General features: G+C 40.1%; 1 protein-coding gene across 4 annotated transcripts in view; it reads right to left on the minus strand.

Annotated features, from left to right (window-relative positions):
• The window catches only part of DOP1B (DOP1 leucine zipper like protein B), an 88,357-nt gene that overhangs the window by 56,348 nt on the left and 6,858 nt on the right, over positions 1 to 25,151 (minus strand). For 3 of the 4 annotated variants that reach the window (XR_006278739.1, XM_038403955.2, XM_043507648.1), the window contains exons 3-7: positions 8,270 to 8,451; positions 8,010 to 8,180; positions 4,436 to 4,625; positions 1,324 to 1,422; positions 369 to 492 (exon numbers count right to left, since the gene is read on the minus strand). Coding sequence is in view for 3 of the 4 variants with exons in the window: in XM_038403955.2 (XP_038259883.1) it covers positions 369 to 492; positions 1,324 to 1,422; positions 4,436 to 4,625; positions 8,010 to 8,180; positions 8,270 to 8,451 (766 nt within the window). In the remaining variant the exon portion in view is untranslated. Of the gene's footprint in view, positions 1 to 368; positions 493 to 1,323; positions 1,423 to 4,435; positions 4,626 to 8,009; positions 8,181 to 8,269; positions 8,452 to 25,151 lie in introns of those variants that run through there. The other variant, XM_043507653.1, reaches the window with a different exon arrangement.

Raw genomic sequence — 25,151 nt, forward strand, 5'->3', positions numbered from 1 at the left:
ACTCTTAAATGCTATGGAATGTAAATCAAGATTTACAGATTACAAAGAACAATCATTTCTGCTTCAAATTCAGGGATGTTTGCTCTCTGACTAAAGTTATCCCCCAAACTTGTTATAGACATTCCGAGACTGAACTGTGATGAGGGATATCAAGCATTTGTTAGACACTAAGATTTAAGAAGGCAGAATTTATTTAATCATCTGAAATAATATTTCCTTAATAGAATTCTCAATTGCAAAAGAGTTGTCGTTTATGAACAGAATGAAGAAACTTATGTTAATCATCTCTGGAAAAGTATATTCAAATGTAGTGGACAAAATACAAAATTAGATATTTAAACTGAATGTCACCACATATTGCACAGTACCTAGCAACCACGCATATAATCTTCTATTTAGTGACATGTCTCTCCTCAAAAGTGTCTGTGTAGCTGCTGAGAGAATATGGATTACATCAGACCTAAGCAGTGGAATAGTGCTTTCATTGTAGTCCTAGACAAAGAATAAAGACAACTTAGCTGTTGGTGAACTGTAAAATTCATAATTAAATAATTTCTAATGGCTAACAGTATCAGATATAGTACTGACAAAGATATGTTAATAGATTTAGCCTACTAAAGGAGAACAGGGACAAACCATCAACAATCTACAATTTAAAATCTCAGTAGAAATTGATCCACTGAAGTCTTCCTTTAAAATTGTGTGATCATTTAGACAATTAAGACATCAAGCCTTGGTAACGACTACGTGGGACTTTTGGGGAAACAAAGTGGATGCCTGACCCTGCTGAAGTCCATGGCCAAACTATTGACTGCAAATGGTGCAGGATTAGACTCCAAGGCTCTGTCTATATAGGGAGGGGAAGAAAGGGAACAAACAAAATCCCCCCACAAGCCTGCATCAGCAAGTCTCAGAGCCCGGGTCTACAGATTTGTGCTTGTGGACCTCATGCTGTGGCACCAAAAATAGCCACATAGATGTTCCAGCCTGGGCTGGAGCTCAGTATCTGAAACCCGCTCCCCTCCCGAGGCTTCAGAACCCAAAGTCCAGCCCAAGCCAAAATGTCTATGTGGTTATTTTTAGGGTCAAAGCGTAAAGTTCCATGAAGTCAAGTCTGTAGAACTGAGCTCTGAGACTTGCTTCTGAAGGGCTGTTTTGGTTTCTCTTGGCCATGCAGACATATCTTTAGAAAGAGAAAATAACTGGTGTGTATTCACAGGAGTATCTAGATTATATAGGATCCTACAAAAATCTTTCCTCAGTAAGATCTTATTCTTCCTCCAATAAAAAGTAATCATAATGACATTCAAATAATGCTCTTACCAAAGATGTATAAAATGGGAAAAAGAAGAGAAGCACTTCCAAAGTGTTTCGTTGCACAAGAACATTTGAATCCAATACTGACACATGCAAAGATTTTACCTATAATGTGAGAAATAAATATAAATAAATGGTTATAAAGTTATAAATATTGTTGATAGCTATTAAATGCTTTAATTTTATCTTCTTATAGGAATACCAACATCAGTACCTTTACTTGGTGTGATATTATATGATTAAAATGTGAGCATGTATATCATTATTGCTGCCACAGTTATCCAATTGCAACAAATCCTATACAAAGTATATCATGTAAAGCAGGGGTGGCCAACCTGAGTCTGAGAAGGGGCCAGAATTTACCAACATACATTGGCAAAGAGCCACAGTAATACATCAGCAGCCCCCCATCAGCTCTCCCTACCCCCCACACCCAGCGCCTCCCACCCACTGGCAGCCCCACTGATCAATGCCTTCCCCCTCCTTCCCTGCACCTCCCGATCAGCTGTTTTGTGGCATGCAGGAGGCTCTGAGGGCGGGGTGGGGGAGAGGAGCAAGGGCATAGCAGGTTCAGGGGAGGGGGTGGAGTGGAGGCAGGGCCTGGGGCAGAGCCAGGGGTTGAGCAGTGAGCATCACCTGGCACACTGGAAAGTTGGTGCCTGTAGCTCCATCCCCGGAGTTGGTGCCTATACAAGGAGCCGCATATTAACTTCTGAAGAGCCACATGTGGCTCCGCACAGGTTGGCCACCCCTGATGTAAAGTGTCAATGGAAAAGTTATGATTTGCTGAATATGATTATCATGTTTGTATGCATATATCATCTGAAGTTATGAGTATTGACTACATACCTGTATTTCAAATGGGTTTGCTCTTGTGATATCTATCTTACTTAGTTTACACTTAATCTAGCTAGCACAGTGTGAATTGACCATTCAAGTTGATGGCCCATCAACAAACACAATGGGCCATGGAAGAAGCTTATCCCTGCACAATGGACCTTCAATATGGGTAATGATCCTGGTATGACTCATCACAGCATACAACAGCATGGACTTGCTCACGTGACTCTGGACTCCATTTTGTTCCTGTACTTTTCTACAAACTAAGGGTTTGCTAGACTACCAGTTTTGTCGGTAAAACTTTTGTCAGTCAGAGGTGTGAAAAAAGCACTGCCCTGACCGACAGAAGTTTCTGTGGCAAAAGTGCTGGGGTGGACAGCGCTACGTCGGCAGGAGAGGCTCTCCTGCTAACATGGCCAATGCCGCTCGTTGGGGGTGGTGGTTTAATTATGCTGGCAGGAGAGCTCTCTGCTGTTGGCAAAGAGCTACTACACAGGAGACCTTACAGCAGCACAGGTGTACTGCTACACCTGAGCCACAAAGTCCATAGTGTAGACATAGCATAAGACTGAGAGTTTTCCCTCCACATGGGAGAAAGTATAAAAGGCCCTGGAAGCATCTCTATTTTGCCTCTTTCCTGCTCTGATCTCTGACTATGGACTTACGTTAAAAGGAGCATTCTAATCAATGGACTGAGGACCTTACAATCTTTTGGATGTTACCAGAGACATTATAAACCAGCAGTTCATTCCATCACTGCTTCAAACCCGATCCAAGAACTTTGCAATGAGTGTATGTATTTGATTCCTTTGACCATTTGAACTCTCTCCTCTTTCTTTTCTCTTATAAATAAACCTTTAGATATTAGATTCCAAAGGATTGGCAACAGTACGATTATTGGGTAATTTCACAACAGTTTGCCCTGCATCTGGCATCTTCAGCTGTGACCCACTGAGGCACAGTGACACTTGAAAGGCATTGAAATCTATATATTTAAAAAACTTTCCACAAATAGGAGAACATAAAAATGCATTCAGCTTCGTACTGTTTCATATATCATTATTAGCATTTCTACATATCTGGGTAGGCCACAATTTTGAATATCTGCTGCCTGCCAATGATAACTCTGATTTTTTTAATAGCTGCATCTTGAGACAACACATCCTGTCTGATAATTAGTTACGGTTATTCCAGTATTTCTGGTAAAAAGATAGGTGATTTAAAACCTATGAAACATTTTTCAATTTCAAGAAAGGAAATTAAATACAAGACAATAGATACTGGAGTTCTTTTGTTGGTTTACTGCTGTTTCGTTTAGTTGCATGTTATTTTAAATAATGTCAAAAGGTGCAGAGTGTTAAAGTTAAAAAAAACCATGAAAATCTTAAACGCTGTGTCTGATGTACAATGACAGAGTTTGACATTCCATTCCTAAAGGCAAAATGGAGTAAGCAAAGATGGTCATGTCAGCTTTATTTTTCATTTCTTGTCTTTTCTGATTTAGACCATGTCAAATCCTTAATGCTGTATTTAATATTCTTGTAACCAAAGAAATTGCAGCCCAAGGTGAGTTCAGAAATGCTGGTGTTGTAAAGGAGTTTGGTTAAAAATTATCAAGGACATGCCACCCTTAGGTAGTTCACTCCCCCACGCACCGCTTCTCTACTCATTTCCTATTTTTCAAATTTTTGTCCTATTTTCTGGAGCCAAGAATGATGAGAGTCTCCAAATCTTCTTCTCCCAAGCACTTCTGGATGACTGCAATAGGGTAGGCAGCTAATATTAGTGGTTGCAGAAGACAGTCTTTTCACTAAGTGAAAATACACTGGATCTCACTCCACCTCCCCTTTTTAGTTTTTTATAGAGTATAAAATGGATACCGATTTTGAACTGTTTGTATACAATTCCTAACACAATAGGGCCTCAATTCTGATTGAAGTCTTTGAGCACTACTGCAATACAACTAAACAGGGTTAAATTAGTTTTACTGTAACAAGGCAACACCATTCATTCCTTATTGGTATCACTGACCATGTTTTTAAATTACCCATTTGCCATACTACATATCGATCAAAGTTTGCAAGAATTATTTTTCATTATTACCACTTCAGTTGAGATTCTCCACTCATTGAGCAAATTTTGAATTAGACATTTCATTCTCTTACTGATGCTCTTTAAAGCTTGGGACTTTAATTTGTACTGAGAAGGATACTGTTTTCGAGTTTGCGTTAGCATTATGGTCGTTGAGAATATTCCACTAGCCACATAATGAACTTACTGTGAGATTATAATCAGTTCCCAGCATGTACTTCTGCTGTTTTCCAGACAACTCTCTGTTGATATGACTAACAACAAACAGAGAAGCAGGAAGTCTTATAGAAGGGCTGACCAGAACACTCCCCCAGATAGCAGCATAGAACACTTCTTGGCCTGTTAGTACAGACAGCTTCACAAGCAAAGCATCTGTTCTGTGTGTAAAATAAAAAAAAAAGGAAATAATATTATAAGATTTACCTTTCCATGTAAAATATAATGTTAATTCCATTGAATTCTGTCACTGAATTCAAGTGCAATGCTTTCAGTTTGTTAATACCCTGTAGCTTTTTTAATGTCCATTTCCAATTACCTCCCTTTATTTGAATTTCTATTTTCCTCCCTTTCCAAGATGATTTTGCCATAATGGCAAGTGCTGTAACAAATCTTTTACCATCATGCACACTCAATGGAACAACGTTAGTCTGCCCACTTTGGCAACTTCTCCAGCAACTACACGTTTTGCATAAATGTCACACAAACTGTAACTTGACAGTAAATAATGCAGTAGTTTTTGGTAGCTAATTCCTGAACCAGTTAGACTGAAAGGACTTGCACAGAATGATTATTTTTAGCTGTTTGTTAAGTCACTTTGTTTCAGTGAAACATCCATGCATTTCAGTGTTTGCTCAATAGCGCACCTCTGCACTAATGCAATATACATACTTTAACTTTTCATCGGTTGTTATGAAATTTGTACAGTATACACTTTAATACAACATATTAGGTGACCAGGTTCAATACCTATAGTAGCTATATTTAAAATATTATTTTAAACATCTAAAAACTTAGTGATAATTATGCAGAGTTTAGCCCAAAAGATTGCAGGATCATCGGATCCCTTTGCCTGAGGAAGGAAAAGTAGCATGTGAAAGCCTTGTGACAGATAGGACAATATTCTGGACAAACCTTATAGAATAAAGATAAACTTTACTGAATTAAATTAACCCTTTCTGAATTAAGTTTAATGCTTTAGGGGTCCATTGTATTAAAAAGGCAATTGTTTATATGTTATTGTGGAATTGTATGCCACTTCTCTCAGAGACTTGACTAATGAAATCTTTGAATAGTAGTAAGAACTTCAACTTTTGGGACAGTAAGCCTGAAGTAGATTTCCTAGCAAATACTTGAGGTGAGGGGAATGCAAGTGACCCGCCTCCGAGTCCATCCTTTTGAAGCTTTGCCTTGACCAGAAATCCATTGTCTGGCTGACAACCTATTTGTAGTCTCTTCAAAAGGCCCAAATTGGATGAGTGCCTCGTAGTCTCATGAGGGTTCTTGTTCTGGGCAAAAGGATGTTATGGTCTTGAAACCACAGGAACATCCAATGTGGGATTTTGAAGGACTGCAGGGGCATATGTTGGAGTTGGGATGAGGGATCTCTAGTAAGTTTATTAACATTTGTGTAGATTTTTTTTAAATTGTTTTAAATTAGTTCTCTCTGTAATGCTTTTACCTTAAGACTAAAACATTCTTGCTTAGAAAGAGCTGCGTGGAACCTTATATCTGTGACAATTACACAGTGTATCGTCTCTGAAGAGAAGGCAAAAGAAGCCTGCTTAGGGAGTCTTTTGTGGAGGATTTCACAGTAAAGTCAGGGGACTGAAGTGTGGAAATCCCTTACTCAGAAAGAAAGGTATGTATGTGTCTCTACCCAAGAGAGGCAATGGCTGGGGAGCTGAAAGCTAAGGGTATGCCCTGCTGGACCATAGAGGGGAAATACAGATGCAGTTGCCCTGAACTGTGTGAAGCTTCTTCCAGCTTTAATTTCCAATTGTCTGCAACAAAATTGCATGTAGAATATAAAGCTTGGTTCCACCCTAACAAGCAACCATGTAAAAGAGAAGCACCTTTCCTTAAGAAACCTGATTCTAGTGTACATTCAGTTAGCTTACTTAAATGACCACATAATTTTCACTCACAAAAACTGCTAATCTTGCACAACCAATATAGCTATGAGTATGTGAGCTGCTATTCTAGTTTATACACAGCAGAATTATTAACTACATTCTGATTGTAGAAGATGCATTACTGCTGATGTCCAAGCCAAAAAGAACCTAAATTGACTTTCAGATTCTAGCATCAGCTTACTGGGGGTGCAGTTGGAAAATAACCCCACACATCTGTACATGTAAATTGAGCAGACTGAGTTTTAAATCATAAAATGGACACAAATATGGGATCACATGATATCTTTTTGCAAAGTTGCTTTTCACAGTATTGCTGCACTTAATGGTTAAATTTCAGCCACCTTAAGGTAATATGACAGAATGTATAAACCAATCTAACACACACACACACACACACACACACACACACTTACACTTTAAACTCACTTTTTCATGCAGCAGTTGAAGAGGCAGCAACACTTATACTTATCCATCTGCCTAACAGCCGTAATTCAGCAATTGAAAGCTATTTACCAGAAACTAAACAAATGCAGCTTATTCTTGTTCACTCATAACAATAGATGCTAACTGTCAATGTAAATAAAGCTTTTTCTACGCCTTCATGACTTGAGACTTTTACAAAGAAACATTACATGAAGCTAAACAAAACATCTTTTGTCAAAACAGACAATTACAACTAAACTCAATTCCACCATTTCTTGGGAAGGAGAACAGAATGCATCGATCTGGAAAACACATGTACTGTATATTACAAACATATTTAGTCACTGTCTATGTAGAGAGGGTATTCAGTGAAATATAATGAAAGTTATCTAGTGGCGCAATTCCTGCAACAGGTTGTTGCAAAATAGTTTTGTTACAGCTATTACTTGATGGAAGTACAATCATTACATAACTAAAAGCCTAACGACTAAGTGTACTGCAACAGGACCTCTTCAACCAGGTATCTTGCATGCATTGCTACAAAATGAGTTGAACTTTGTTGAACCTGACCACACCAGCTGGTCATCATTTTCAATACTGCATTAAGGGGCTTTGGGTGAAAAAGGCATTTTTGATAGCGAGTTTTAGAAGTGGTACATTTACTAGTGCAGCCAGGACCACAAGGTGATCTTCTAATATAGAATGCTTGCAATCTAGATATATGTACAGAAAACAGGAATTCCTCTTTATCAAAAGATTTAAAGAGTGCAAAAAACACAGGCTTAGTTTAGTTTGTCAAAAGATCTCCTCAATGCCCCATTACAGATTTGAAAGGTAAAGATAAGTATTCAGAAATTTTGAAAGGAGAGCTGTGTTGCTTTCTAAATATAGTGCATGACTCAATTTGATTTAATGCAACTTTCCCCCCAAAGTTTAACTATACAATTTCTTTTTATCCTTGTATTTCTTGTCTCCCTTACTTCCCCTTGCATTTCATGCATCTGTCTTTCCTCCATTCCCTTCCAACTTCTAGTATTTTTCCCTTCCCTACCCATCCCCCAGTAGCCCTGCATTAGACATCCTCCATCTGGATGAGGATTTCTAGATATGGGTTCCTTCAAAAATAAATAAATAAATAAAATTCAATAAATAGGGAAGTGATTGAGTATTGCATTTTATGTTTCTAAAGTAAAATAAGCAATCCACCTGTCATAAATTTCCGACCCCTCCTCCAAACCAGGCAGCAGTCCAATTACAAAGGCTTGAAGACTTGGCAAGAGGGACTTCTGCAGAGGAAGAAAATATTTCTCATACAGACCAAGGAGAATAGGCCTCACTGACATTGCTGCATTTGCTAGCAGTGGAAACAAGCCAGAGCTTTAAAAAAAGAAGAAAGAAAGATTTTGTCATTTTAAAAAATAATCTATTATGAAATTTTAAGTCTGAGTTTTCAAAGAGCAAGTTACCTGTAGAGGAATAAGTCTTTGGCAAGCCATTTTGTCCCAATAATTTTAAAGATGATTTCATAGGTCTCTAGTGCTTTTAAATGCACTCCACTAGGTAAAGCTGGATGTAAACACTGAGATAATCTCTTACTGATAATCAGACGTCTTGGCAAGAGGGAGTACTTCAAGTTACTTTGAAGAGCCTGTACAAACAGTGGGGATGGGGGAGAAGGAAGGAAGGAAGGAACAACAAAAAGTTATTGTACATGCATAACATCCAACATTAATCAATCAACATTTTAACTGAAAAAAGGTTTTGTGATAGAAAATTTACTTTGTAGAATTAAATAAAAGGCATTCAAGAGTTTTCTTCCATAAATGCATAATATTACATTAACAGAGCAGAGATCACTAGACCTGAAGAATTGGTGTGGAAATTCTTTTCTTTGGAGGACAGAAAACAGCAGTCAAAGACTGACAGTAAATGGGACAGGAATTGAGGAACAGAAGGAAGAATTTTTTTTCAGCATTCGGGGCTGGGAAAGGAGGAAAGAGTTCAGTAGTAACAGACTCTTTCCTTGTTGCACACAACCTGTAAGCATTTATTTTTTTCTTTTCACATATAAGGATGGCTGATTTTGTTATCTCATATTAGACAATAAACTGTAAGAAGTGTGGCAATGTTTAAAGAACATGACTACAACAATCATTACTAGCTCTAGGCCTTAGACAAACTACAGTAAAAGTTTCAGAGTAGCAGCCGTGTTAGTCTGTATTTGCAAAAAGAAAAGGAGTACTTGTGGCACCTTAGAGACTAACAAATTTATTAGAGCATAAGCTTTCGTGAGCTACAGCTCACTTCAAGTGAGCTGTAGCTCACGAAAGCTTATGCTCTAATAAATTTGTTAGTCTCTAAGGTGCCACAAGTACTCCTTTTCTTTTTACAGTAAAAGTGAAGATTCTTAGAGTGGCTCCACGTAAGGGACTGGTATGTTACAACATACTGAAAAACTGATTATCACTTAAACAATTTAGCCGGAAAAAATACACACAAATGCAACATTTGCTATGGAGAGGACTCATTACAAATCTAAATCCAAGCGTTATCTCTTCTATTCACGACATAATAAAACTTTACATATAAAATTAAGGTAGAACACATTTATGGAGTTCCCTTCAAATTTTAGAATGTTCATGAAGAATTCCTCTACATAATGTTAGTAATGCCGACAGCAGCAAGGTACAAAGACTGCCTGAATGCTGGACTTTGGTTGGTACACTTTCACAATCTAAACAAATGGCTCACACTCCCTAAATATATACTTAAATTGTTTACTCTAAAAGTTCTAACTCATCCAGAAAAAGAAAATATCTAGGCTATAAATACTTTTTTCCTCTTGCTCTAACTTAATCAAATCAAGACAAATACCATAATATTCTATCAGTAAATTAACAATTAAGTTACTTATTGACTAGTCATAAATGACACTATTCAGTAAAATCATGGAACAACTTGAAGTATTGCAAAAATATATTATATAGTACATGTCCCTTGCACAAATTTACTTTCTAATGACTGCAAGTAATCTCACCTAGCAGAATAGGACACTTAAAGCCCTGGGAATAACAAAAGGAAAAAATACTCTTGACATCAGCAAAAGCTAGGTGGAGGAAGGGTGTGTAACTAATTCTCCTGCACAACAGCAAGTCTGTAATGGTTTTGTGTCTTCTGAAATTTGGACAAACATGAACTAGTCTACATTCTCCTAAATCCACGAGCTATGCTGCCATTCCTCAATCACAGAGCACCTGTGTGAGAATTTTGCTCAGTGAGTGAGCTCTCGTAAGAAGGGCTTTTCCATTTGAATCATAGCTTCACATGCAGGCCGTTTAATTCACAGCGTCTTAATGAGTAATTCTACACTAAAGCACAGAATCATAGAAATGTACGGCTGGAAGGGACTACAAGAGGTCATCAAGTTCAGACTTCTGTGCTGAGAAGGACCAAGTAAACCTAGACCATCCCTGATAGGAGGCTGTCTAACCTGTTCTTAAAAACCTCCAATGATGGGGATTCCACAACCTCCCTTGGAAGCCTATTTCAGGGCTTATACTATTCTTATAGTTCAAAAGTTTTTCCAATATCTAATCTAAAACTCCCCTGATGCACATTAAGCTCATTACTTCTTGTCCTGACTTCTGAGGACATGGAGAACAACAGTCCTGGTCACAACAATCCTTAACATATCTTAAGACTTACCAGGTCCCTCTTTGTCGTCTCTCTCAAGACTAAACATGCCCAGTTTATTTTAAAACTTTTCCTCACAGGCCAAATATTCTACACCTTTTATAATTTTTGTTGCTCTTCTCTGGACTCTCCAATTTGGCCACATCCTTTCTAAAGTGTGGCATCCAGAAGTGGACACAGTACTCCAGCTGACTCTCTCTCTTAAATAAATTTAAAAAATATTATATTTATATTCCAGGCCTTGTTTATGTATTGCCAAAAAAGGGCGAATAGTTTTCAGGTCATCTTCAAAGAAATCGAGGAAAATTTATTTACACTGAAGGCATTTTAATATGTAGAATACACTGTTACAAGCAGCCGTAATTGTTGTTTGAGCACGGGGGGGGACTTTGAAGAAAAACACAACAAAAAATTGCGCTAATTAACATTTTGGGCCTCTCAGCTTAAATTTTATTTTTCCTGCGGTTTTTTTATGGGTTGGAGGTGGAGCAAGAACAAAATTCTTAAGACTATATGACTAGATCATATGTTTTATAGATTTGTAGAATCAGTAGTTTCTCAATGAACTGTAAGAACAAAACTCTGTAGAATTATTATGAATGTTAGGAAACTTGTTGCCGGTAAAATATTTGATTTGAGAAGCTGAACTACAAGGACATGTTTGTGATGTTTAGCACTTTTCTTCTTCCTCCCCCCAGTTCCTTGGAAAGGAGTTGGAAAAAAATGTATCCTAAGTGAGCATAAGCAACTATGTGTCTGAAGAAACTGCAGTCAGATTTTACTGACTCATAAGAATCAGAAATATATTTGGCAAATTATCATAATTCCTAAACCTATGATAGTCTATTGCAAGTGTTTCACTAGGAACCAGGTGGAAGTTGTTCAGGGCAGGTATAGGTATTTGCTAGGTAAGGTGGTATTGCCTTAATTTATGCAGTGAGCCTATAAGGCTCAAGGCCTGTAAGATAAAAACTTGGCCAAACTAATTAAGGCATAAGGCCCAAAAAAACTTAGCATAAGTAGCTAACCAAGACTAACCCTAGATAAAAGATATCAAAACATAGAATGCTATGATGACTAAACTACTGGTAGGTAATCACTGAGGTGGTAGTTTATAACAGCTCGGGCTATTTTTAGTTAGGGACAGCTGACCACAAGGATGCCATGGTAACTAAGTGATGTATATGTTAATAAGCTTAAGGTAAAAGGATTAATAACCTATGGAGGAAGAACATGCCAACATTAACAAGGTGAAGAACTACAAATAAGGAGAAAAGGCTGAAACCCCTACTGAATATGCGTTAGACATGGTGGCATCAGTGTAACACATCATAAAAGTTGTATCCCAGCCTGTGTGCGAGGGAAGAGAGAGATGTAGCTCTTGAGAAAGGCCAGGATGACTACCAGTGGTGACGGTGAGGGGGAAGATGAGGAAGACAACTAACACTTCAGGTTGTTTTGCAAGGGATGGTGTAAATATCGGGATGCTCTGCTCATTCCGTTATTACCTCTACCTGCCTTGCTGGATTGGGGGAGGGTGTGTGTGTGTGAATTTGCTAAGTGTGTTAATAATTAAACTATTATAACTATAGTGTGATGTGCTAAGTGAGAGAGCATTGCAAACGATGCACATTGGGGATCCCAGCTGAACAGTAATTCTGATAATGCTGGGCCTGATCTTGGGACAAGAACCAACCAAATTTCAGTGTGCTAAATGGGGAAACTAAATCAGTAATTTTATCACTATACAATCAGTAGATCGGGCAACGCTCATTTTACAGCATGTAAGGTGGTGTGGGTGCTATCATAATTTTAGTTCATCGTTAATTCAGTTTTAATCCCCTATCTATGGCTTTTGGATTCAACAGTGCTGAGCACCCACAGCTTTTATTGAATTAACAGGGAGTTGTGATTACTAATCTGGCCTTTAACTGCTCTGCTTAGCTTCTCCATCTGCTCAGGCAAACTCAGGGGTGTGAATAAGTCACACTGAGTGCAATTAGTTAAGCCACCTAACCCCTGATGTTGACGTGAGTAAAATCAATGGTATAATTCTTGGGGAGGTGGATTATCTAAAATTGATAGAAAAACCCTGTCGATTTAGGAAGCATCTACCGTGGTGCTGCAGCTGTGCTGCTGTAGCACCCATAGCGCACACATGGTCTCAGAAAACGAGCGCTGAAGACATTTGCTATATGGGCAAACTTTTTGGCCCAAGGGCCACATTGGGGTTGCAAAACAATATGGAGGGCTGGGTAGGAAAGGCTGTGGCTCCCCAAACAGCCTGGCCCCCACCCCTTATCCGCCCCCTCCCATTTCCCACCCCCTGACTGCCACCCTCAGAACCCCTGACCCATCCAACCCCCCTGCTCCTCGTCTCCTAATCGCCCTTTCCTGGGATCCCCTGCCCTTAACCACCCCCTGGGACCCCACCCCCAACCAACCCCCCTGCTCCCAGTCCCCCGACCCCTACCCACACCCCCGCCCCCGAGACCCCATGCCTATCCAACCCAACCTGTTCCCCGTCCCTGACTGCCCCCCCTTCCCCCCTGCAGAACCTCAGCCCCATTCAACTGCCCCCTGCTCCCTGTCCCCAGGACCCACCACCCGTTAGTCAACCCCCAGGCCCCGGCCCCTTTACTATGCAGCTCAGAGCAGCATGTCTGGCAGCCACGCTGCCTGGCCAGAGCTAGACACGCTGCTGCTCTGCTTTGCAGGAGCGCACAGCCCCATTGCCCAGAGCGCTGCCCATGTGGCGGCATAGCTGGACAGACACAGCAGGGGAGGAGCCATGGGCTAGTCTCCCCAGCTGGGAGCTCAATGGCTGGGCAGGACAGTCCTGTGGGCCGGATGTGGCCCGCGCGCCATAGCTTGTCCACCTCTGCCCTAGGAAGACTATAGACAACTGGAGAACTAGTACAATTATGACTGAATCATTGATAAAAGAAAATCCAAACAGCAGAAAGGGAACATTGGTTTGCTTGTGTTTTTGTAAACATGTATTTAAAGCAAATGCTTGCAATGCAGTTAGGGGAAAAGTTTTTGCTAAACGATCGTCATCCCAAACTTTCAATTAAGAGCTTAAAAGATTCCCACTCTTGCTCTCTTCTCCTCCAAGATCTCCAGACAAGAGGATATTCCCAATATTTATAAAGGTAAAGAAACTGCAACAGTACATACATCACACAGCAGCAATGAACAAAACCCCTTTTTAATGACCAGCAAAGCAGAGGGAAAGGACTGAAACATTCCTATTTTTAAGCCTGATGGTATGAAATCTCAAATGATTTCATGGCAGCAAGTCGTTCTCTACCTCAGATTTTATACATCTCAATCAGGTCCTATCAATCACATCTAACTTCATTTTCTTAACCTTCCCAGCACTATAAACCCATGAGAATATTTGAATTGGAGTTTTTGCATATCTCCCTATTCTTCAATAATCCTTCTGTGACGCAACACACACAACTACCACAACTACGTACTTCCCCATCAGTGTTACGAATGTAAAATCAGCCCAGATAAAAATATATACTTTATTAGTGTTCAGGGCTCTCTTTACTTAGAATAGAATAGAATAGAATACCATGGTTGGAAGGGACCTCAGGAGGTCATCTAGTCCAACCCACTGCTCAAAGTAGGACCAATCCCCAATTTTTGCCCCAGATCCCTAAATGGCCCCCTCAAGGATTGAACTCCAACGAGTAAATATAAAATAGTTTTCAGTAATGCATACATTTAGAAACTTATTTAATACATTTAATTTGGACAACAGTTTGCTTCTAAAAACCAATTTACTTAGCTAATATACTGTTCATCATCTTAAATGCAAATCCCCACCATATCAACATCTGCCCTTTATAGCTGATAGGTGAAGGTCATACACATAAAAAGTTCTTATTCCCTAGGACTTCAAAACAGAATGTTTTTTCTGAAGGACAAATAATGTTCATGTACAGTACTGAACTGAACAATGTGATAAAGCGTGCTATTGTTAAACAATAGCACCAGAGGTCAGTCTGACCAATTTTTGCTGAAATTTAAGAACCAAGCAGGAGATCATATTATATATATATTTACACACACACACACACACACACACACACACACTTTTTAAGGGTAGACTGGGCCTTAATAACAGTTGATGAATCATAAATTCTTGAAGTTTTCAATTTATTGCCTCTGTCTCAAACAAGCATGTTGTTAATTCTTAATTAGAGTTAATGCTATAAATTAAAAAGTGTGTGGATCCTGGTTATAATACAGAACACACTTTTTAATTTATAGCATTAACTCTAATTAAGAATTAACAACATGCTTGTTTGAGACAGAGGCAATAAATTGAAAACTTCAAGAACTTATGATTCATCAACTGTTATTAAAGCCCAGTCTACCCTTAAAAAGTTATGTCAACATAGTTATGGTGCTCAGGGGTGTGAATAAGTCACACTGAGTGCAATTAGTTAAGCCACCTAACCCCTGATGTTGACGTGAGTAAAATCAATGGTATAATTCTTGGGGAGGTGGATTATCTAAAATTGATAGAAAAACCCTGTCGATTTAGGAAGCATCTACCGTGGTGCTGCAGCTGTGCTGCTGTAGCACCCATAGCGCACACATGGTCTCAGAAAACGAGCGCTGAAGACATTTGCTATAAAAACAGGGGACAAGAGTTTTTATGGTTTTCACAGATAGTGGGAGGGATAGAATAAACAAGGAACAGGAGTTTAAAAACACTCCCATAAGCTGTTTACTTGCTAGTGCTGTGCAGAACAAACACCTTAAGCTAACATTCCATAGCCCTGCCCGCTGCACTCATGTATTGGGAATAGTGATGTTCTATTTAAATAAACCATGTTTCATGATCTGATTAAAAGGAAAAATCGGACTGTTCCTAGTTTTCTTAAGCCTTTTCTTCACTGGAGGGGATGTGTTCTTACCTAGCATTAAAAATCTGGGGAGCATAAGGCAGAGTTTGTAGTTTTCATGCGAGTTAGGTTGAATTACAGACAATAGAGGACTGGAGCCTCAGTGTTAACGTTTAATAGCTATGACAAGGTCTTGTATTATCCTGGACAAACCTTGCTGAATTAAGGTTTCAGAGTAGCAGCCGTGTTAGTCTGTATTCATAAAAAGAAAAGGAGTACTTGTGGCACCTTAGAGACTAACAAATTTGTTAGTCTCTAAGGTGCCACAAGTACTCCTTTTCTTCTTGCTGAATTAAGTTTATCATCATTGTATCATTTAACTTCATTGTACTAAAAATGCAATTGTCTCTGTATTATTGTGAGATTGTGGCAACTTTTTTAGGGAGGTGGGGTATGCTAATGGAATGCCTCTGGTTATCAGCCCTTTGAAGCTTCATCCTTGGGAGGGAACCCATTATCTGGCTGGATTACCTTTCAAAGCTTCAAACCAGATTACCTAGACTACAGATCAACTGACAAAGAAAGGACACTGGGATAAGTAATTTGAGTTTAAACTGATTCCGGGTTTTTGTTCTGATTCAGCAAGCAGACAGACTGGTCCCCAGAGGGCCCCAATCCTTAGGGAAGGTTTGGAAAGACTTTGTCTGACCAAGGCCCCATAAGACTGGATTCTTGCTCAGAGCTGAAGCTGTGATGAACCTGAAACCACAAGAAAACCCCTGGGTGGGGGGTTCTGAAGGACTTCTCCTGCCAGAGCGCACGCTAGAGTTAGGATGATCTCTAGTAAGCTTATTAGCACGGGTGTAGGTTCTTTTATTATTTTAAATGTTTTCTGTGTATTGTTTTTACCTTAAGAATAAAATATGCTTGCTTCGAAAGAATAGCGATATAACTTATAACTGTGGCAATTACACAGTTAACTGTCTCTGAAGGGACCTGCTTAGGCAGACTGTCTTTTGCAGAGAACAAAACAGCAGAGGCAGGGAACTGTTTACCCTGGAAATACCCATCACGAAGGAGAGCAGCACTGGCCTCCACCCAAGAAAGGCAAGGGCAAGGGGCCTGGACCACTACTGGGAAACAGGTGCTGCTGCCCTGAGCTGTAACAAAGGCAACAGTGGAATGCTTCCTATATAGAATTAATCTTGTCTTCAAGCTACAGTATTTATGTCTTTGTCTATGATTCCCTCATCTCTCAGAGGGAGCCATAATATTGCTATAACCTAAAGAATGTGGGCTTGTTCATCACAGCCTCCTCATGAGGATCTCAGAGGAGCCAGGAGTATAGCCTAAATGGTCTCTACAAGATCCTTTTTACAGAGTTCAGGATGGCACTATTTACTACAATGTTCTCAGAGTATGTATTTACAACCTGTCCCAGTACCTTCATATTTGGGGCTTTCAGAAAACTCTTTCCAGGAAAATTGATTCTTCCCACCTCCAACTTTTTTTAAACTTGCTTCAAAACTGATTAGAAATGCTTGTATTATGGTATTTATATTATTTCTTGAACTATAAAATACATCTGATTGTGTGTTTTGGAATTTCTTCTCATTAGAAATCATTTAAAAAAAACGGTGAAACATGGAATCTTCTATCTAGATGCTTAATGTCTAGCCATCACCATGGACTGAGTGCAATCAGTGTAAGATGATTTTCTGTAAGCTTTAACCTTTGTCAGTTTAGTTGGAGTAGCTCACAAACACTGCCAACCTAACTAGTTCTGATGGCAGAATTTAAATATGTACGTTGTGACCAGGAAGAGGTGAGCCACACGTTCTGGCACTGAAAAACTTATACCTGCTGGGGAGCAAGTGAGAAAGATGACTTTGCCTAGGCTTCCATATCGAAAAGATTATATCCAACTAGGGATGGTGGAAGATTTATGCCTGCAGTCAGCGTTACTCCTGCAAGAAAATAAATGGAGGGTAGCACAGAAGCGTGGGGCATAAGTTCTGCCACTTCCTGTCCCTTTCGTGAGGCATTACTAACTGAAAGGCTTGTTGGAAGGGATCCTGCAAGGCCACAGAAGAGGAGCTTGTTTCTGAAGAGTTTGCCTTCTGTCTCTCAGACGTTCTGCCTCATTTTATGCCAGGCTTTCTGCCCCCCATGGCTCAGGTAAAAATATCAATAGTGGCCACAACAATTTCCCTTCCTTCCAAACTTATTCAGCTTTATGCATGGTAGCACATTCTAAATCCGAGGTCACCCTAGCATCGCACAATTGGTAGAGGTATTAGTCATGGAGCTCACAAACCTTATAGGTTCTGTTATTGTTCCAATATACTTTACCAGTACAGAGAAAGCACCATTGCTATAGGGTGGATGGGGGGAAATGCTAGCCAAATTCTCCACCCTACCTCCCATCAGTAATTGAAGATTCTGCTGCTGTCAGCTCACACGCAGAAACGTGCACATGAACAACAATCACCATCATCCACCTCCCCTGTGAAGATTCTGTTGCTAGCTTACCAACTGCACTCATTGGTAGTCTGGTCAATCTGAGCCAAAATGGTTTTCCCAATGGATCTATCAAAAGTTATTGAATCAAAGAGCAGGGTGGATAAGAAACAGTGAGAACAGTTTGGCAAATTCCACAACCATAAGCTATTCAGCACAAGGATTCTCTCTTTTTATACTTGTACAGAACCCAGCATAATGGGTTGCAACCTGAAATGGAGCCTTTGAGAGTATTTACTACTAAAAACAACTACCACCACCAGCTAGCCCTGCCTCGCCCCGAGGACAACTCGATACAAATTTTAAATATTTTTTTTCTTTGAGTTTTGAGATGACACTCCAAAAGCAGAAAGCCTCTTTTAAAAAACCCCAAAAAAACCCACACCACTTTCGTGTTCCTTGTGTGGCTTATCAGATGAACCTCGGGGTTTGGTCATTGATCCAAACTGGAGGCCATTTGAGCATAAGTTTCCCGAGATATAGCTTTTCTTAAAGCTGACATGGTCTGGCAATGAATTTTGCTGCCCAGATTGAGATCAAACAAGGGCTGAGATCATCACACCAGGATCTCAGACACTTGAGAGTTACTCCAACAGGGTTCATGCCACTCACTAGCCTTTTGGAGAAAATCAGATACAATGCTATTAGCCAAAGACTTTAGCTCTTTAGTTTGGATCATCAGCCTCTGAAGTTCTTGATGTTGCACCAAACAAATGACCATGTGTGGACAGAAGAGTTAACAGGGTTTTTAGCCTTGAAAGTTTTAAGCGGCTTGGATGGCTTAAGAGAATAACCAGTAGTCCTTTGAACTTGACCTACCCAGCCAGTGTGAGCCTGAGTCCCACTTCGTGCAAAAATCTGGAAAAGGTCAGAAGACCTATTGCTAAAAATCCATCTCCATCAGAATTGTGGGGGGTTTGTTTTTTAATTTTTTGGAGAACTAAGTATTTTTGAAAAACAAAATTAAACATGCACATGCTTGCTGACGGGGAGGGCCATTGTAGAGGGTGGAGGAGGAGGAACGGGGTGAGGGGTTGGGGCCTCAGGTGAGAGGGAGGGACACTGGGAAGGAGACATCAAGGTGAGTGACAAGGGGAAGGGGGCAGGGAATAGGAGCAGGAGTGCCTGTGAGTCCTACACTCTCCCCTTTTGAGCACACCAGGATCTGGGGACCCATGTATAGCAGTCTGACCCCCTTCTATGCCCCTCCTTATGTAAGCCAGGTTCTTGGGGGGTGTTAACTTTCTAGGGAGTCCCTCTTCCTATCCCTCCATAGGATTGGGGGTCCCTGCCCCTCTGGGAGTGTTTGAACCTCAGTCCCTGCCCTCTTGTGTGTGCCAGGATCCAAGGGGCCCTGCCTATCTATGGTGGTCTGACCCCCATCATGTGAGCCAGGTTCTGGGGGACCTGTCTTTTTGGGAGTGAGTCTGAACCCCACACCTTACATCTATGTGATCTAGGGGTCTCTGTCCCCATGTGAGCCAGGATCTGGAGAAGTAATGTCCTTTTGGGCGAGGAGGTGAGAACAGACTTGCTTGGAACATGCACCAAGAACACATTGCTAACACTGGGGTGAGGAATTGAGAATGAGCACGCTTGACACATCAGAGTCTCTCCAATCAAGCAGATCACACACCTCAGAGCGGCTATTTCAGGTTGTATTCATTTCCCTGGGGGGTTCTCATTTAGCCGAGACCATCACATGGAGATGACTACTGCTGTCTCCGCCACTGGCCTGCTGGATGACCTTGGTCAAGTCACTTCCTTATTCCCAATTTATATATGGGAAACAGGTGAAGTAAAGTTCTTTGAGATCTATTGGTGAAAAGCACGGTATAAAAGCTATGTCTTTTGAATACTATCCAGCCACAGTAGCATATCAACTGCATACCGAGGTGAGAACTACAACTGTCTAAATGGCCACTAACGTCTATGAATATACTTTTATCTTAAAACAAAACAAAACAATCCTCCCTCCCCCACCCTGGAAATTTAGCTTTTTGCAATTTAGTTAACACAGAGTTAAGGTTGCCTTTGCTGACAGTTTGTGGCCTTTTAAAACAAGGAGTTTATCAAAACTCAAACTTCTGAAAACCAGGAAATATAGACTTAAAAAAAAAACCAAACAAACCACACACGTAACCTTAAGTATGCCCTCTTTGAGAAATACCACAAAATACCGTAACACATATATACATATTCTGCCTTTTTACTGTACTGGACGGCTGCTCTCTACACCTGCCTTAAGTGCAAACACTGTGCCTATTTCCTGAAAGAATATCAAACTTGTTAAATTTAACAATTTACAACCCCCTTCACACATGCACACGATACCACCTAAACCTATGCTTTCCCCTACCTACCATTAAATCCATAGACTCCTCTCATATCTCATCACTACTGACAATACCCATAGCAAGACCACCCCAGTGCCCTTCTCCTGACACAGCCTACACAATTCCATATTGAAATGATTCCAGACTGGAACCTCAAGGTACACATGCACCTCTTTCCTTTGATCACACATGTGAGGGAGGGTCCAGACCCAGATCTCCTCACATCATCTCAATGACAGCTCTGTGATGCTCCCCAAACTAAACCACAGATCTCCTCATATCACAAACACATCTCTACCAACCAGCACAGCTACACCTAATAGGGGGACTGCAACTGGAATGCATGCAGATAGATCCCAGTGGCTCTTGCCAGTCCCAGGGGGCAGAGGTAAGATTGGATGGATATTTTACCTTGTAAAATACCTCGCATTTCCTGGTTTTCAGAAGTCTGAATTTTGCAGAACTTGACATTTTTGAAGGGCACAAACTATCATTGGGCAACCCTAACTCTGCATAACACAATTTTAGATCATTTAATTAAAGATATTTTGGCTATGAGCATGTATGTTAAAAGCACTAACTTTACTGATATGCCTACACATAATGAACCAGCACCAGTTTCCAGACAAAAACTGCTGTTAGCTTCTATCAGCAGTAACTTTACAGAACCTCACCCCATTCTGTTAGCACACAAAGGCAAAATCTGCAATAGCACAATTACATTTTGGCACCAGGACTATTAAAAACAGGATTACCAAATCCTGTACACTGCAATCTGTACTGAACATTCTAAATACTGGCATTCATTTGGTTAGTTAGCAACAAAACAATATTTTCCTAACAGTTAACTCACATGTGTATATAGACAATAAAAATGCTGGTAAAAGCACTATTTGAGAATGGGAATGAGAAAAGAACCTTATTTCTAAAAATACATAGTGGACTAAAAAGGTATAAAAGCCTCATGAACAGTTTGTCAAAATCACTGCTGTGAAATAATCTTTATACAAAATAGATTAAGGGAATAAGGATACAGGATTTATTTTTATAACACTCAAATTTAATTGGACTCTAAGTCTGGTCATACTGTGCATCCACAGTATAGGAAATAAGCTGTTTAAATCCCATGAAATGCACTTACATCAAACAAGGATTATGTTTTCAAGTGATACACAAGGAGAAAGAACACATGAAATTCTGAGCAACAAAGATCCCATTTTCATGCTAAAGAGAAACATGGAGACTTATCTATAATTGAAATGTTTTTCATAGTTTTCCCATGAAACATAAGCAAGTCTTTAAAACACTGATGAATGTGTCAATATTTAATTTTTGGTAATTAACACAGTCCACTTCCATCCTCCACTTCCATGTATTTGGAATAGACCTTTTTATAAACATAGTAAATTATTTTCTACAGTAGTACTTGAAAAATCCACTTGTAAGTGACAAATGGAAAGTCTTCCCTGGCAATCATGGGGTCATAAATCACCAATTTACACAGACTTTAAGCTTTCATTATAAAAAATGAATTGTCACAGTTTCAGGGCAACTGCACCTATACTGCTCCTCCAGGGTCCACTACAGGAGCACCTAGTCAGGTCTCAGACCTCCAGTTGTCACCTGTCTCTGCGCAGGGTCCTCTGTCTTACTCCCTTCTGACAGGAGATTTTAAGGCCACACAGCTGCCTGACATCATACTCTGTGATATCCACAGCAACCAGTCTGCCTTAAGGCCAGCATCTAGGATGAGCTTTCTCTCCAAGGAGTATGAAAGGTGTGATTTACCAGTAATCTGAACAGCTCTTTCTAAACAAGCACACTTATTCTTAGGGCAAAAGCATCACAAGGAAAAAAACAATAAAAGGATTTTAATGCTCACTAAACACACCAGGAATCGCCCATCTTTCACTTGGGGCGTCTGGTAGACCAACATTCCTTCTAACTAGGGTGACCAGATGTCCCCATTTTATAGGGACAGTCCTGATATTTGGGGCTTTTTTTTTTTTTTTTTTTAAATATAGACACCTATTACCCGCCACCCCATCCTGATTTTTTACACTTTCTATCTAGTCACCCTACTTCTAACCCTTCAGCAAGGGTTGAAGTCTTATCTCTTGGACAGAAAGTTTTGTCCATTTGTTGAATCAAAATCATAGTGTCTGTTTAAAGTCGGCTTTTTATTAAAAAAATAAATAAATAAGATCTTGTTTTGTCCCCCAGTCTCCTGAAAACAGGTAACTTCCATAACTCCCCAGGCCCAGCTTCAAAGCACCCCCCCCCACACATATACACACACAAATACATATCATTCACACTGTTACCAAGGGCTATGAATATTCTACAGCTAATAATGTCTAGCCCGTCTCAATATAATGGCTATTTCACATTCACACATTAAAACAAAATACAACATGGTGCCCAAAAATACTGCACGAGGTTGCAGTATTGTCACAGCGATCTCTAATCCTTAAGGTTGCAATAACCATATTAAGAACATTAAATGAGGTAGTGCTGTATTTCTCAGTCTGCAGACTACTCTAGTACCATTGCTGCTGTTTTGTCAAGCAGCAACGGATTAAAATGAACAGAAGTCTAGTCGGGTTTCAGAGTAGTAGCCGTGTTAGTCTGTATTCGCAAAAAGAAAAGGAGTACTTGTGGCACCTTAGAAACTAAATTAATTTGAGCATAAGCTTTCGTGAGCTACAGCTCACTTCATTGGATGCATTCAGTGGAAGTCTAGTCTAGTCAGCTTCGCTGCTGATATTCAGAACGCTGGGGGCAACAATGAAATTGCAAAGAACCACATCAGCTTCATGCTGCTACTGCTTGGTAAGACTAAGCAGCAGCAGAGCAAGACATTGGAGATATTCACAGAGAAGAAGCACACACACACAAAAAAAAAAACACAGCAGAGGGTGGAAAAGAGTTATAGAGTTGCATAGAGCTCTTTCTCCCCTTGCTTCACCACAGCCACAAAGCTGGAGGAGGGGTAGTGGAGAGCTACTACTTCTCCCCTTTATGCCTCATCCCTACAGGCATCAGCTTACCTTCTTAATACAAGAAGAAGTGGAGATTACAATGAAGTTGAATGGCAACAACTTTATTTTCCAAAAAATGCATCCAAATGCACCAAACTTTATTTCCCACTGTATTTTCCACCAAATGCATCCGATGAAGTGAGCTGTAGCTCACGAAAACTTATGCTCAAATAAATTTGTTAGTCTCTAAGGTGCCACAAGTACTCCTTTTCTTTTAACAAGTTTATACACCCACCCCCACAATTCACTGCTGCAAAAATCCATGAAGCCAAGAGCTTAGTAGAATCTAAATCAATTTATAAATCAAAATATAAGAATGCTGATAACTACATGAAATAAGAGAAGATTAAAAAGTTAAGAGATATTAACTCTGATGCTTCTCCCAAACATCTCCTTGCCATCACTCATGCTACCCAATATGCAGGAAGGAAATCCCTGAGCTTGTCAGCAAAGCTCCCCATTCTTTTCACATTCGAGTTCCTCCTGAAGGCCCACCTGTCACGATGCCTATAAGAAACTTGTTGTTAAGCAACACTGTCACGCTCATAGAGTATAACGCAGTATAAATTTTCATGTCCATTTTAAAAATACATCTGTTAACATAGCAATATTTGTTGCTTCCCTCTGCACTACCTGCTATGTGTCTTTAGGTTATAAAATCCCTGCCCAGGGGACTGCACTGCCTGTATAAGGAAAACACCAGACACTCCCTGGGCACTCCTGGAACTAAACAGTAATTAATAATTATCTTCAGGCATAAGACAGCTAGTAACTGCTTAGGCAAGAGGAAACTTTCCTTACAAGCGGATTATTCTGTAATTTTCCATCAATAGGTGTTTTGGACCTTCCTCTGAAGCATCTGATATAGTCTATAGCCTCAGACAAGATACAAGACTAGGGGAACCACTGGTATGATCTGGTATAGCAATTTTTATAACTCTAAAAAGATTAAATCTAAAAAATACCAGGGCAGATGGACTGACATAACAGATAAAAGCTTTTTGTTTAGTTTGCACTATACTGCTGCATGTTTTGTCAGTTACATATCTGAGCAAGAGTTTTCAGCTAGTAGATGTCAGCTGACCCCAGTGAGCAAGACTAGCCAAGGTAAAAGATCAGAGCTCATCTCCCTCCATGTGCAAGTGCCCAGTGACATCTGGAAATGATCAGTGGAACTGTCTGAAGGTCCCAAGTTCTCGTGGCCATTCCATTCAACCTCTCTCTCTAGCAGGGACTAGCCTATCAGTCCAAAAAAATGATGAAGGTTTTCTGAGGATGCGAGGGTATAACTGATAACTCATGCAGCCCAGGTAGCACCATCCAACTTTTCTCTTCTGAAGACAGCACACACTGAAGGCAGTTAGTAAACCTACTAACTCCACTTTTTGCTTAGCTGTAGAGATCTGTTAAGTAAGGTTTACACAATGTAGCCAAAGCAGGTTATACTGATAAATGTGCAGTTTTGCTAGTATAACTGCATCTACATTGGGGGCTTTTGCGGACACATCTGAACTTGGAGATCTGCAGTTTCCACACCTGCTTCAACTGTATCCCTTGCAATGAGATACACAGATTTCTCATTTTCTCCTCCTATATATACAGATAGATAATCTTCTTCCTCCTGTGTATATAAAATTAAAATAGTTTACTCCTGATGGAATTCTGCACCAAAAAATTAAATATTGAGCACAATATTTAAAAAATCTGCAAATTTTATTTGTCAATAAATAAATGCAGAGGCTCCAGCATGGCAGTGGGGAGCACAGGCCACTGGCTGCATGGAGGTGGGAGATCACCCTGCAGCCCCCCTCCCAAGACACAGACTTGGTGGGGAGGCTGCACTTGACCCTGACACAGCACAAGGGCCGGGCCTGCCCCAGAAACACCCTG

This window comes from Dermochelys coriacea, chromosome 1, assembly GCF_009764565.3.
Source record: "Dermochelys coriacea isolate rDerCor1 chromosome 1, rDerCor1.pri.v4, whole genome shotgun sequence".
Taxonomy (NCBI): domain Eukaryota; kingdom Metazoa; phylum Chordata; order Testudines; family Dermochelyidae; genus Dermochelys; species Dermochelys coriacea.